At 41.5% G+C, this 14,928-nt stretch overlaps 1 protein-coding gene across 1 annotated transcript; it reads left to right on the top strand.

Annotated features, from left to right (window-relative positions):
• The first annotated feature begins 305 nt into the window (after positions 1-305).
• SOD2 (superoxide dismutase 2) lies at positions 306-13,803 on the top strand. Its single transcript, XM_030198398.1, is given in 7 exon segments — positions 306-438; positions 2,766-2,880; positions 2,882-2,929; positions 2,931-2,970; positions 7,420-7,536; positions 10,911-11,090; positions 13,442-13,803. Coding segments are annotated over 7 exon segments (684 nt in total). The 5' UTR covers positions 306-400; the 3' UTR covers positions 13,588-13,803.
• Positions 13,804-14,928: the final 1,125 nt, after the last annotated feature.

Genomic DNA, 14,928 nt, shown 5'->3' with positions numbered 1-14,928 from the left:
TCCACAATTAAAGGGATCGTGCTTTCTTCTGATCACAACTATCATTGTCTCGCTCAGGGATAACACACTCATTCTGAAACTGTCCCTATCCCCATCAAAACCCAGCAGAGGTCTTGCCCAGGGATAACACACACTCTGAATGTGTCCCCGTGCCGCCCATCCCTCAAAGGTTTCATGAGACCCGGCAGAGAGAGAGAGAACTAATGTCTGACACACACAAGTGGGCTCCTCCCCCGTCGTTGAGGGGCGGGAACGGGTTAATTTGTGGGCCCTGGAAGGTGAAGGTTCAAAGATAGGAGGGGGTGGAGAGGAGGAGCAAGGGCGCAGGGACACACGCTGTTCCCGAGTCCCGACTCCGAGTCCCGACACGCACTGCTAAGGAAAGGTGAAGCTATCTAGTATGATCACCATGTTGTGCAGGCTGCGGGTTCCTGGCAGGTGAGGGTGGTGCCATGGAAATAATAAGACATCTCTAGCGCATATTTTTTTGAAGGGTTTGTCTATGACCATAGCGTCTCGAATCCCACTGTCCGAGTGTTTAAGACTGCTGGGATCAGTGGTGGGGTTCGGCCCCCCCTATTGCCCGTGGGAGCAGGCGGGGGGCATATAATTGGTTTGTAGTGAATATGGTGAGACGTGCTTGCAACAATAATATGACACAACGATCGTTTGCACACGGGTGTAGTCTGGATTTTGTTGTTAGTATGACTGTGTTTACTCTATTGACATCTGTATTTGGAATTTATAATTGAAACCACTTATGAGTTATAAGTTACACTGTTAGTCAATTTAGCGCTCCAGGCATAAAGTAATTGCATACACTTGTGGGTAACCATTAAGTCTTGTTATTTTACTGCCATTAAGTCGTTCTGTTTTAGCATATGTCCCGTTTGAAACAGTGAGACCTAGTTACTATAACAGGGGGTTAACAGTATAAGGTATCTTAAGGATAGTGCTCCAAAAAACTTTATTGAGGACCCAACACGGTCCGTGTTTCGGTTTTAGAAAAAACCTTCATCAGGGGTCTATAACATAACAACAAAGATATACAAAATAAAATAACAAATCACATATATAATAAAAAATATAAAAATATATGTAAAAAAGGAGGAAATTGTAAACAAATCGAATCACATGTTTTTCTTGTATTATAAGATATAACACCACTCATGTTTAGATGTAGCCCTACTCTCTTATCGTTTATTTACAATATAGATATTTCCTCTCTCTTCTTGAACAGCTGGTTCTTATTACTATTATTTTTTCTTGACGGTTTGAGAAATTTTTAATAATAATACTTATATACATTTTATAGACATTTGGACACATAAATGAAGCTTTCTAGAAATTGTTCTTAACTTTTCTTTTATGATACTGTATAAATATAAGATCCATAATTTATTTTTAATCATGTACCTTTTATTAATAATTCTTTTAGCTATTTTTATCATTTTGATATTATTGTGATATGTTTCAATATTTAGTAAGTTTTTGAGCAATAACTGGTCGTTCAAAGTGTTGATATAATTTATTTAATTCAATTATTTCCTCGTTTATAAATTTTAATAGAGACCACAACTTATGAGCTCCATTGTCTATCAGTATATCTTTTGTGCGACTACTGACTGGTATGTTTAATTTATTTTAATTCTATTCATATTAAATATCTAATCATATCCTTATTTATATGCATGGACTACAAAAAATTTTTTAAAATATTATTTATTAATATTTGAAATTATTAACATTATACATAATTATGCATTGAGTCACTGTGTTTTATTATAGATACATTTCTATAATGTCAATTTAACCTGACAGAGTCGATTTGCTCAGCACCCATTTGGTCGCTTGTTTGTTGGTATAATAATGATACTTGGTCGCTTGTCTGTGGGTACAACAATAATATTTTGTTAATATATTTGATTATATGTAAGTATATTTGATTTATATTAGGGATGATTAATATATTTTTAACATTTCTAATATTTTTTATCATAATATTTAATATCATTATGTTTTTTTAAAAATTGATTGTCAGACATGTGATTCGATTTGTTTACAATTTCCTCCTTTTTTACATATATTTTTATATTTTTTATTATATATGTGATTTGTTATTTTATTTTGTATATCTTTGTTGTTATGTTATAGACCCCTGATGAAGGTTTTTTCTAAAACCGAAACACGGACCGTGTTGGGTCCTCAATAAAGTTTTTTGGAGCACCTTATCTCTTGTCTTGGATTGATCCCTTGAAGTTGTTTTTCCACTTGTTTCTTTCGTTGTTGGACTTCTGTGGAAATTTTTGGACCTTTTTTGATATCTTAAGGATAGGCCACGTTGATAACTCCCCCCCCCCCCCTTAATTCACCAGTAGTCCAGTGATTGAGTGGGTGGACCTGTTAAAAGATCAAAAATATTGGATTACTGATGAATTAAATGTCTGCCTCATAGGAGCCAGCTCTGTGGGTGCTGTGCCCCCCCCCCCCCCCCACCAAATTGCGCAAACTCCTTCATTATGTCCAGGGAAGGGTAATCGTATTGTGTTTGGCACCCCCAATCATTTTGAAATGTTGGTGCTTATGGTCTTTTGGTGTACCTAGATCATGTTTTGTTTGGACTTCACTGTAGAGGCTTCCAAGAGCCCCCCCCCCCTTTTTAAAATTTGTATTTTGTTCAAAACCAATAGCAGTGTTTCTTTCTTCATTTATTGTTGGGTTAAGTAGTTAACCTATGTAAGTGACTAATTTTGCACTTTCTGCAGAAATGGTACTAAACTGGTGGCAACTCTTGGATGCCTGGCCTCCAGACAGAAGCACACCCTCCCAGACTTGCCTTATGACTATGGGGCACTGCAGCCCCACATTAATGCAGAGATTCATGCAGTTACATCACAGCAAGCACCATGCTGCTTACGTAAACAACTTAAAATATTGCAGAGGAGAAGTATGCAGAAGCACTGGCTAAAGGTATGTGACCAGAGATGTTTATTTTTTTTCTTCCTTTCGTTTTTAAACCAGCTTAGTGGAAGGTGGCCTTGCTAAAGATAATTTGTATAGTTTTTCAAGGTATGTTCTCCTTTGTGCCAATAAAGATAGACAAGACACATCATAAAAAACCAAATAATAAGCTCGGAGTGAAGATGTTGAATCCATGAAGGGGTAAAATCTAAAGCAGAGGCTACCACTCTGACAGCAGATGATCAAAAGCCTCGCGCTGTTCCAAACAGTGCGGGCTTTACCGCAGCGATGATCAGAGATAATTGCATTCAAATTTAAGCACATATTATCTCTGATCATGGGGTAGAAGTGCAGAGAATTGTGCCTGAGCACTGGGCAGGGGCTGGGCACTGCCATTTTGCGGCGTCACAGGAAGAGGAGGGAGGCAGGCTACCCTCCCTCCTCCAACCCACAAGGGTAGGGGGGGACTGGGACCACCAGGGACCCTTCGCTGGGGGACTAGGGGGTGCTGGAGACCCACCGGATCGCCAGCCCTCCCTGAACCTGGGGGGGGGGGAGGGGACCAGCATGTTTGCTGTGGGAGGAAATGGGGCCTGCCACCATGCAAATGCAGTGCTGGACATGCTCACCGTTCCTCCCCAATGATCTGCAAACCCTAACGCCAGTTCGAGCTGGCGTAGGGTTTGCCGCGGCAAGCGACCCAATTTTGGTGCACTGGCCGCTGATCATTGGGGGATGAATATGTTTAGCATGCATTTGCTGCTATTTGCGTTCAGAGCCCTCGAGCACGTTGTTTCATGCGCTCGAGGGCTTCTGATCATGGGGGGGTAGCAAACGCCGGTGCTAGTATGGCGCTAACAGCCTCTAGCACTGGCGTTTGGTTCTGATCATCCTCCAGTGAATGAATAAGGAGAAACTGTTCAGTAAAGCTGGAAGAGCTGAAGTGCTTGTGAGTTATTTAAACAACGAAACAAACAAGAACCAACCAACCAACCAACCATTGGAGTGGTGAGGGATCCTATATAATAAAGGCACCTCTAACATTCTGAAGCTGACTCTGTGGCACTGTAGTGTTTTGTAGTCTGTAGTTCAGCATTTTATTGGCTCTCACTGTCCCCACCCTCATGTCGAGGAAACGGAATGCTGCATAGTTGCCAAGCAAACAAACGCGACATCACAGCACGAAGAACCAATCAGACAGAACGGAACTTGGAGGAGGGAAGTGGCATGGATTAATCTCTAACAATCTTTGCTTAAAACCCACCTCTTCAATGCTGCATTTGGCACCTAACTCTTACCGTTCAGTAAATCCAGACTGCCCCAATTTGACCGCCCCTATTGGACTGACCGTTCACATTGTCTCTTAGATGGTAAGCTCTTTGAGCAGGGACCGTCCTCTATGTTTAAATTGGTACAGCGCTGCGTAACCCTTGTAGCGCTTTAGAAATGTTAAGTAGTAGTAGTACAAACCATCAGGGAGGTACGGACATCAGTGGAGGCAAGTGCACAGAACGGAAGGGAAGACAAACATTAATCACTTTGTCACTCGCACACATCACACACACACTCAATCACTGTGTGTATCGCTCTCTTACACTGTCTGTAAACACACTGTCCCTCTGTCTCTCACATGGACAACTGTATGTTGCATTCTCACCAGTAAGGACTCTTCTGATGTGATTGTTAAACTGATTGAAGGGCCTGAACAAGGAAAACTTTACCACGTTGTAACACAGTTTACACAAAAAAATATTGTATATAAGAAATCTTACACAGTAAACAACAATTATATTCAGAATACAACCGTGGAAACATTAATGGCAGGAACTCATTACATTGCTAGCGCCCGTTTCATTGCGTTAAGAAACGGGCCTTTTAGTTTTATCATAAATCCTAAAACTCAACATTAGATCCATTTTTTTTTCTGTTAGAATTTCTACAAGAGCAGGCTCTAGCCAATAATGGCTTAGTAGTGAAGTTCCTTAGTACTATTTTTGCAGTAATGTTATTTATCCAAAATAATAATCTTTATTGTTAATGAATGATAATAGTGCATTAGCTACTAAAGGCTTTTGTGGGGAGCTAGTGAAGCTTATTTCCAGATATTGGTATAACAGTGCAAAGTCTAAAGGCTCTCTTAACATTTGCATAAACTGCACAGCAGGCATGGACATTCAGCTTGAAAGAGCCTATTTTTTTCTGCTTTCTGAATCAGCAGGGTGCCATAACCACACTTCACTATGCCTCATGGCTTGGTTTTAAAGGTACAGTATTGTGGTGTTTACTGTTTCTCGCATACTTGTTCTTTGCTTACATTGTCTCAAACACCATTACTGTGAGGGCTAATTCAGAAAAGTTGGTAAAAAGGGCAAACTAAAACTGTGTAGAACGAGTAGAAGTAAATCAGTTTTTTGTTGTTGTTTTTTTTTTACTCATTCCAAAAGTACAAAGACTAGGGGACATGCAAGGAAGTCACTTGGACATACTTTTAAAACATGTAGGAGGAAATGTGGAGGAAATGTTTTCACTCAATGAATAGTTAAACTCTGGAACTGTTTGCCGGAGGATGTAGTAACGTATCTGGGTTTAAAAAAAGGTTTGGAAAAGTCCACAATCTGCTATTGAGATAGGCATGGGAGAAGCCACTGCTTGCCCTGGGATTTGTAGCATGGAATGTTGCCACGGTTTGGGCTTCTGCCTGGCTTGGCCACTGTTGGAAACAGGATACTGGACTAGATGGACCATTGGTCTGACCCAGTATGGCTACTCTTATGTTCTTTTGTTCAATACATTCATAAACGTATTGCCAGGGGTGGCCATGTTAGTCTGTAGTGACAATAATGACAGGCTAGTATCACCTTTTTTTTTTTTATAGATTTGAACTTGACCCTTGATTCTGTTAATCTGTAAGATGTTGCATTCTGTTGAAATTCTTCTTCATTGCATTGACCAGTGTAGGTATAGTTAGTGTAACCTTAAGGATGTGACAGAAGTGCATGTAAATATTGCAAGTGTAGTCAGTTTACTTGGCAAGCAGATTGCATACATCCACGCAACTCCAGGACTTTTAGCCTGTCTAATTATGTTGTGTGTTGTTTTTTGTTTTTAATATCCCGTAAGATGGCGCTGATCTTTGGGGCACACCTAGCTAGTCAGGTTTCAGGATTTCCACCATGAATATGCATGAGATAAACTTGCATGCACTATCTTTTTGGTATGCAGATCTATTTTATGCATATTCATTGTGGGTAGAAACAAACAAAGCAGATCAATCAGTGATATGGTTCAAAACTTTATTTTCAGAGTGGCCTAGTGGTTAGGGTGGTGGACTTTGGTCCTGGGGAACTGAGGAACTGAGTTCGATTCCCACTTCAGGCACAGGCAGCTCCTTGTGACTCTGGGCAAGTCACTTAACACTCCATTGCCCCATGTAAGCCGCATTGATCCTGCCATGAGTGGGAAAGCATGGGGTACAAATGTAACAAAAATAAATTTTATCTGCTTTGTTTGTCTCCACGTTGGATTTTGCGGATCGCTTGCCATCTTGTTTCTTAGTATTCATTGTGGGTATCCTGAAAACCAGACTGGCCGGGGGTATCCCAAAGACTGGGTTGAGAACCCCTGATTGTAATAACTTGGTGATATTTTTTTATTCAGAGTATTACTGGTATATTTGGCTGCTACAATAGTGGAGAGCAATTGGCTCCCCTCTGCCTCAGCTACCTAAAGTGGCACCTAAAAAGCTCTGTTTTTAACCCCGAACATACCCACGGTGGAGGCTGCCATCGCTGTTGTTTGACCTTCCTTGGGATGAAAGGCCCAGCCATGCTTTTGGCACATTGCGTATAGGGTATGTTTTGATGGTAATAAAGGCATGTGGAGATCAGGCATTTTGTTGAAGTTATGATTTAAAGCAGAGGTTAGAAAATGCAATTTTCACTCAAGCTGCTGATTTCTGTGTTGTAAGCACAGCTGCTATTTCTATATACCTTTGTCACTTTTTTTTTTTTTAAGCAGCTTTTGTACATAGCTGAAAATAAAATGAACAACTGAGAAAGGTGTAAACTAAAGCCAATTCAATATGCAAACTGTACTGGATATCACAGACAGAGCTGAAAAATTCAATTGACCGTGTCCATGTGCTCAGCTTGAATGGATTTCCAGTTTTAGATGTCTTGGCTCACAATGAAGGTTTCACCTGTATGGTTGGGAGTGCACTGGACTGCTTATTGTAACAATTCTTGTAAAATATTTACTATGATGAAGCCTGTCTCTTACACTGGAGTAGAAAGTTACTGCACTGAACTGATAAGGTATTACTGCAGTTCAAATTAGGTCCTCTAAAACTGTCAATAATGTGTGTAGACAATGCAAAGAACTTGCAAGTAAGTGCAATGTGTTGAGCCTTTCATCAGATTTCACATTGGGGAATCTGACTAGTTTTTAATTCACTTCTAGGTGATGTTACAACTCAGGTGGCCCTTCAACCTTCACTGAGGTTCAATGGAGGTGGCCACATCAATCACAGTATATTTTGGACAAACCTTTCCCCGAGTGGAGACAGGGAGCCAAAAGGTAAGTGTGAAATGTTTTGGTTCATGCTCGATCTTTACTTTTGCTGTGAAAAACTCATGAAGGGGCATTTTCGATAAAAAGTCCAAATGTTGAAAGCTTTCATGAAAAGGTTTAAAAACATGAATCCATAATGGAAGAAATAAATGTGTTCCTCTATTCAAAAATATACAAGAAAAACATTTAGAAGAAGGACATAGACGTTAAGATAAATGTTTCCGCTAATTGGAAATACACTGCGTAAAACGTGCAACGGCAAGTACTGGTCCTCATGCCAAGAAAATGCCCACGGCAACAGCAGCACGTTCCCACCATATGGCAAATGTGCATATTTACCTCTTGTACATGGAGGAATGTTCCTCTGTGTGCCTGATCATGTCTCTGTGCAGGGAACCTAATTTTTCAGTGCCAGTCAGAGCTCCTGGAGAAATGTTCAAATGCCACCACTGCTGCCCACAACGTCTCCATGAGGGCATGGAGATAAGGTAGCCTGGCAAGGTGAGTGTGAAGCAGTGGCGTTCCTAGGTGGGGGCGGTCCGCCCCGGGTGCACGCCGCTGGGGGGGTGCCACGCGCGCCTGTCCTCCGTTGTTCCATGCTTCTTCTCTGCCCTGAACCAGGTTACTTCCTGTTCCGGGGCAGAGAAGAAGCATGGAACAATGGAGAACAGGCGCGCGCGGCACCCCCCCCCCCCCCCCCCCCAGCGGCGTGCACCCGGCGGGGGGAGGGAGGTTCCTTCACGGGGGTGTCCTTTCGCTGGGGGGTGGGGGTCCGCGCTGCATCGGGGGGGGGGGGGGGGGGCGCGCATCGGCGAATCCGCCCCGGGTGCCAGCCCCCCCCCAGGAATGCCAACTGGGTGTGAAGAGTGCCCCCATCACAGCACCACTCGTGCAAGCATCATACTATAGGTTCACATACAGTGAGGTTCTTTTTGTTTTGGCAATAAATAACAAAACATTGGTGAAATCAGAATTGTCCAGAATATACGGTAAGTATTTATGAGGTGTCCTTCACTAACCATGTGTTGAATGAGGGGCTGCACATATCTGGACCCCCACGCCTACATACTGATGGGAACATTGGCAGCAGCTCACCTAAAGTACATTGAGCCACTGAAAGGCACACCTGGTTTATTCCACTGCCCAATCCCACCTTCCAGCAATAGTGCACATGCTCCACAGAAAGACTACCATGCCATCCTCTGTCCTCATGGCCACTTCAGCTCACACAGCACCTGGGCCTGTGTACTGCATAGGTATAACCCTCAGCAACCGCACCCTCCCCCTCCCCCCCCCCCCCCCAAAAAAAAAAATAAAAAATAAATAAAAATCAGGCTGTAGTCATCTGGATTGAACATCAGGTTGGTATAACGTTGTAGTGTAGACCAGTGTGAGCTCCTTTACCCTATTTTAGAAAGAATTATCTGAATCAGCTTTATCACAAAATACAAAATAGGGAAACATCCCAGTTCTACTTTCTCATGTTACTCGTGTGTAGTTTTGGCAAGCATAAAAAGTTGGTAATGGATTTTTTTTTTCTTTTCACACATTATAACAAAGTTCCTTTCTTAGAAGATGTGTAACTACATCTACACTGATTTGGGAACTTACATGTGTCAGATTTGTTGGGAAGTGCATTTTAAAATGGCACTCATAGTTTCCTGGGGCTGGAGGGTGGTAGTCTCCTGTGGGTTTATCAGAGGGTTATAGGCCTGCAAGCTCTGAAGATACCCAGCGGGCCTCATTGGTTCACTTTCACGCAACAAACATTAGTTGTTTTTTTTTTTGTTTTGTTTTGTTTTGTTTCAGCTGAAACCAGTCGATGAGTTTTAAGTTGCAGTTTTGCTTTCAACTGAAAGCATTTAGACAATTTGGTTTCGGCTGAAATTGAAAAAGAGCCGTTGCACTCAGCCTTTACCCACCAGCAGAGGCAGCTTCTGCTGTCCTCACTCCCTCAGGTTCAGTTATTCTATGGTACACATTGATTTATTTTTATTAACAATGAAGGTGAAATCGGAGAGAATTACATCACAACTTTGAACATAAAGCATGTGGCCTATTGGTGTGACTCCACCGTAGCAGGATCTCGGTGGAAATCTCCAAGCGCTGATTATGAAGAGCTAGACATGATAGCAACTGTGATTCCTTGTATGCGGTTTATATAACAATTTGTCCTCGTCACAGAGTATGAGTTAGGAGAACCAAACATTCTATATGGTTATGATTAAATGAACACAAAAATCAGATTAAGACTGGACTTTTATCTGCACCTTTGGTGTCTCACTGTGGAAAGATACAAATCAAACTTTGACTGACATACAATGGAGTGTAACTGGATGAACACAGTGGAGACTGGGATAATCAGCTTAATTACAGAAAAAAATTTGGAATTTATACCTTACAAACTATTCCACCTAGAAGTTTGAATGAATAGATAATTTGACAGAGTGATTTTGACTGTTTTTTCTTTTGTTACATTTGTACCCTGCGCTTTCCCACTCATGGCAGGCTCAATGCAGCTTACATGGGGCAATGGAGGGTTAAGTGACTTGCCCAGAGTCACAAGGAGCTGCCTGTGCCTGAAGTGGGAATCAAACTCAGTTCCTCAGTTCCCCAGGAACAAAGTCCACCACCCTAACCACTAGGCCACTCCTCCACTCCAAACCCATTTATGGGAGAGTATAATTGTTCTTATTCAACAAGGCCTACAATGAACACCTATAATCTCACTAAGTCACCTCACCAACCCACTCAATTATGAAAGTTCACCTTATACAACTATCCTAATCACTCCCTTCCTTCTTCCCTCTTCCCTTCCTTGATCGTTACACATTACTAATTGTATCTGATATCTTGTTACGATAATGTCAACAAATCTATGTAAGCCACATTGAGCCTGCAAATAGGTGGGGGAATGTGGGATACAAATGCAATAAAATAAATAAAATAATTATTTTGGGGTAGAGGTCATGTGCTACTTGTATGATACAGATTTTCTGTTGATAAATGACCTGCATATTTCAGTCTTTTTTTTTTTTTTTTTTTTAAAGACTAAATTAAATGTTTCTCTACTAGTTCAGTGGGTTATTAATTCAAGTACAGTTTCATTACCTTGCTTGTACAGGATCAAAATAATGGCAGAATAGTTCTTGATGCCAGTGAATGTTTGTTGCCAAATATCTTGAGGAAAGGGGGGGAGTAGGAGGAATAGGCTCTTCAACAGCACCAGTAGGCGACGTACGTCCACCCTCGTGGTGGTTTGGTTTGCTGTTGCCAAATATCTACATCCTGTTAGGGACGTGGTTACTGCACTGCAGGTTTTCACATAATGTACTTCCCAAACAACCATTTTAGTATTTGTGTGCTTTATTTCAATATAGGGGCACTCTTGGAAGCTATTAAGCGTGACTTTGGTTCTTTTGAGAAGTTCAAGGAGAAGCTGACTGCATTATCAGTTGGTGTTCAAGGCTCAGGCTGGGGGTGGCTTGGCTATAACAAAGATGCCGATCGCTTGCAACTCACTGCTTGTTCCAACCAGGATCCATTACAGGGAACAACAGGTAAGAACAGGCTTTTACTGGAGGTAGCTGAGAACTTTGGCTGCATTTAGTGTCTTGGCAAACTTACTGAAACACAGTAGCCAGCTATAGTGGAGTGCATTAAAGTTACATGTGGGTTTTGAGCGTCATCATGATTTTCTATTTAGAGAAGATGGAAAGTGTCTGTTCAGAGCATTGGATGCATCAGCTCCCAGAAAGACGTGAACGATATTGTGCTTGGTGTCACTTGTAACTAGCCACACTCCCCATTCTCTGCCTTCAGACTGCAGCTGATCTTTCTGAAATCTGATTTTGCCTTTTTGTGAACTAGAAAACAAACGGGAAGAACACAGTGGGTTTTTCTGTCTGTATGTGTTAAAACACTGCTGAGGATCCAATTACATCTTCTACATCTTACTATGCAGAACTGCTTTCCTATTAGGATTTGCCTCTTCAAGGGTTTTAATTTTTTCTGTATTAATGACTTTAAAAGTTTCTAAAATAATCATAAGGTTTAAGCCTTGACAATTGGTGCAATTATAGACTTGTGGTAACACAGAGTTAATAGCAGAGAGTTTCACAGGGACAGAAATCTTACCCATCCCCACAAGAATTTAATGGTACCTAAAAAAAAAAAAATCAGTTTGACTCTGGGTTTGAGCCACAGCACTGCAGGCAAGGAAGTAATAGAAGTTCGACCTTGGAACACTCTGGTGTGCATATTTAAGACTGGTCTCTGATTCACTGGCATTGTGTGCTGAGAAGTTGCCACATGCACACGCCAGTAGGTCAGGTGCCCTCTGATGCTGGTGCCTATGTCAGAGCTGAGGCGTGTGCATCAGCAGGAAGCAGAGAGGTTTAATGGAAGACTTTCTACATCTGCACAGTTAAAGCAAGAAGGATGAGGCGGCACTTGGTATGTCCACGGGAACCCTGCAGGAACTGCTTCTGTCCCCACGGGAATCCCACAGCTCTGGAGAAGATTCCCGCAAACCCCATTCTCATGTGGGTCTCTAGGTCATAGGTTCAAAAATTTGCCATGAGATAAGCAGTTGGGTTGCCGGGGTAAACTGTGCTTTCAAGTGGACTTCTAACAACCTAAGTCCTTCTTTTTTTTAAGCTTAAAAATAAGTGAAGGATCTTGTCTTGCCACCCATGATCAAGTTAAAAATAAATAAAAATCCACACAACCAGATTCCTTCTGCCTGACACTCCATTTTGATTTTAAAATAATAAGAAAAACTGCTGGTTTGCAATATCTGTGCCTGTATCCCTCTTTCATTCCCAGATGTGCCCTCAACCAGAGCCAGCAAGAGGTGTTTGGTCTTCACTCCTGCCAGCTCTCTTTGATAACAAAGCAAAGTATTCATTGGTCTCCCGTACGAGTTCCTTCCCTTCCCTTTTAAGACAGGGGCAGTCCCCTTTCAGAGCAGATCTTGGTAGAGTGAAGTGCATAAATGCATGGTAATTATTGTAGATGTGGGGTGGAAAGAATGAGTTGGGGTGGGTTTTGGAAGAGTCAAAAGGGTGGGGTGAGAGAGGATCATGCTTCAGTGGCTTTGTTTAAACATCAAAATGATGTACTGGGCAAGAGAGATTGGGTTGTGTAGGTAATTGTTTGTAATAAAATGAGGTGTGGGAGGGAGAGGGCATCGGGCATATGGATGACCCTCCATAACCAGGTGTACTTATTAGTGCCGTAGCAGCATCTGTATTTGGCCAGTTAAGTCAGGAAGCTAGTACTGAATCGAGCCTGCCCAGGATGTGACTGAATACCTTTTCTTATACCACTTATATAAGACTGTGTTTTTGTTTCTGTTCCAGGAGGGCTTCCAATCTGAGTTTTGTACCTGAGGCAGTTGAGGATTAAGTGACTTGCCTAAGATCACAAGGAGCTGCAGTGGGACTTGAACCAGGCTCCCCTGGCTCTCAACCCACTGTTCTAATCGGTGGTTCCCAATCCTGGTCCTGGAGGCACCCCAGCCAGTCAGGTTTTCAGGATACCCACAATGAATATTCATGAGAGAGATTTACATGCACTGCTTTCACTGCACACAAATCTCTCTCATGAATATTCATTGTGGATACCATGAAAACCTGACTGGGGTGCCTCCAGGACCAGGATCCACTGCATTAGGCTACGTCTCCGTTCATCCACATACTTGTGTAGGTGGTCAGAGTTCATTCACACAGGTTTTTTTTTTTTCTCTTTCCCTCTCCCCACTTTTATCCTCTTTCAAGTCTTATTCCCTTGCTAGGTATTGATGTGTGGGAACATACTTATTACCTCCACTTTCATGTAGGTGCTCAGCGTTCATTCATACATGTTTTTTTTTCTCTTTCCCTCCCTCCCCACTTTTATCCTCTTTTAGGTCTTATTCCCTTGCTGGGTATTGATGTGTGGGAACACGCTTATTACCTCCAGTATAAGAATGTCAGACCTGACTATCTAAAAGCTATCTGGAATGTGATCAGCTGGGAGAATGTGGCCGAGAGATATGCAGCTTACAAGAAATAAAAGGGAGGGTGGCTTTTTTTTTTTTTTTGTATAATGTGTGGCACTTATTTGATTGGCTGATGAGCCATTCATTTCTGAATTTTCAAAACAGAAGAATTGTGTTTAGACTGACTGCACTAATAACAAAAATGCTAGCTGGGTATCACCTATGCTTGTTAAAGGTTTTCCAAGCCACTCAGTGGTAACAAAATAAAGATATATTGCTTTGTGAAATTAGATCTTTGTGTTGTAGCTTTTTTTGTCCTTGTTATATGGATGGCCTGGTCAAAAAGAACTTTAGTACTGTATCTGTTAGAGTATAACCAAACCAGTCCACTAGGAGTTTGCCTTGTCTGTCTGTTGTATGAAACAGGCTTTGTAGCTGCTGGTACTTCTAACCTTCAAAATATTTGAAAGGAGCCCACTGATTGGTATAAATCGTGTTGAGCTTGTAGAGAAATGGAATAAAAAAAAGTAAAATTGTCCGTGTATCCTTTTCAGGTGCCACCGATTCAGAGTTTCTGCTGAAATTGTGATGAATAACAAGCCTCTGCTTATGGTCCTATTGAAGAATTGCTTTTGTAGGCAGGCTGTTTGTGAGAACAGTGAACAAGTATGTAGAAGAAGGTTTAAGCAGTTTTCTTAATTCTGATGGCAGATTTAAAAAAAAATAGCATATGGTATGATAATACATATTCATACTTGACAGTGATATGTCCTTGCCATTTTCAGGACATAGACTGTAGAAGTCTACCCGGCATTGGCTTAGTTGATGTCCAAGGCTACTCCAGCCAGTCCAGATCTGTCTAGCCATTTTTGAATTTCATTACCATTTTTGTCTCCACCACCTCCTTCAGGAGGGCATTCCAGATATCTACCACACTCTGAAAAACTCCTGCCTGATGTTATTCTTAAGCTGATTCCCCTGCAACCTCAATTCATATCCTCTAGTTCTACTGCTTCATCTGTCTCTAGAAAAGGTTGGTTTGTGCATTAATACCTTTCAGATATTTAAATCTCGTGTTGTATCAATCTTATCCCTCCTTTCCTCTAGGGCAGGGGTTCTCAACCCAGTCCTTTGGACACATCTAGCCAGTCTGGTTTTCAAGATATCCACAGTGGAGGCAGTGCATGCAAATCTATCTCATACATATTCATTGTGGGTATCCTGGAAACCTGACTATGTCCCAAGGACTAATCTGCTGACTTACTTATTTGTTTGTTTATTGAGAATAAAGCTTGTTCATTTTTATTTATTTGTTTCCAAAAATTCCAAACCACAGTACATTTATTACATTGTAACATTTTTAAGCTCCTAGTCACAGAACATCATTTTTCTCTTGATAACCTATATATCAGAAT

The sequence above is a fragment of the Microcaecilia unicolor genome, chromosome 3 (genome assembly GCF_901765095.1).
Source record: "Microcaecilia unicolor chromosome 3, aMicUni1.1, whole genome shotgun sequence".
Taxonomy (NCBI): domain Eukaryota; kingdom Metazoa; phylum Chordata; class Amphibia; order Gymnophiona; family Siphonopidae; genus Microcaecilia; species Microcaecilia unicolor.
The sequence above is the reverse complement of the archived record's forward strand: the minus strand, read 5'-3'. Positions and strand labels throughout refer to the sequence as shown.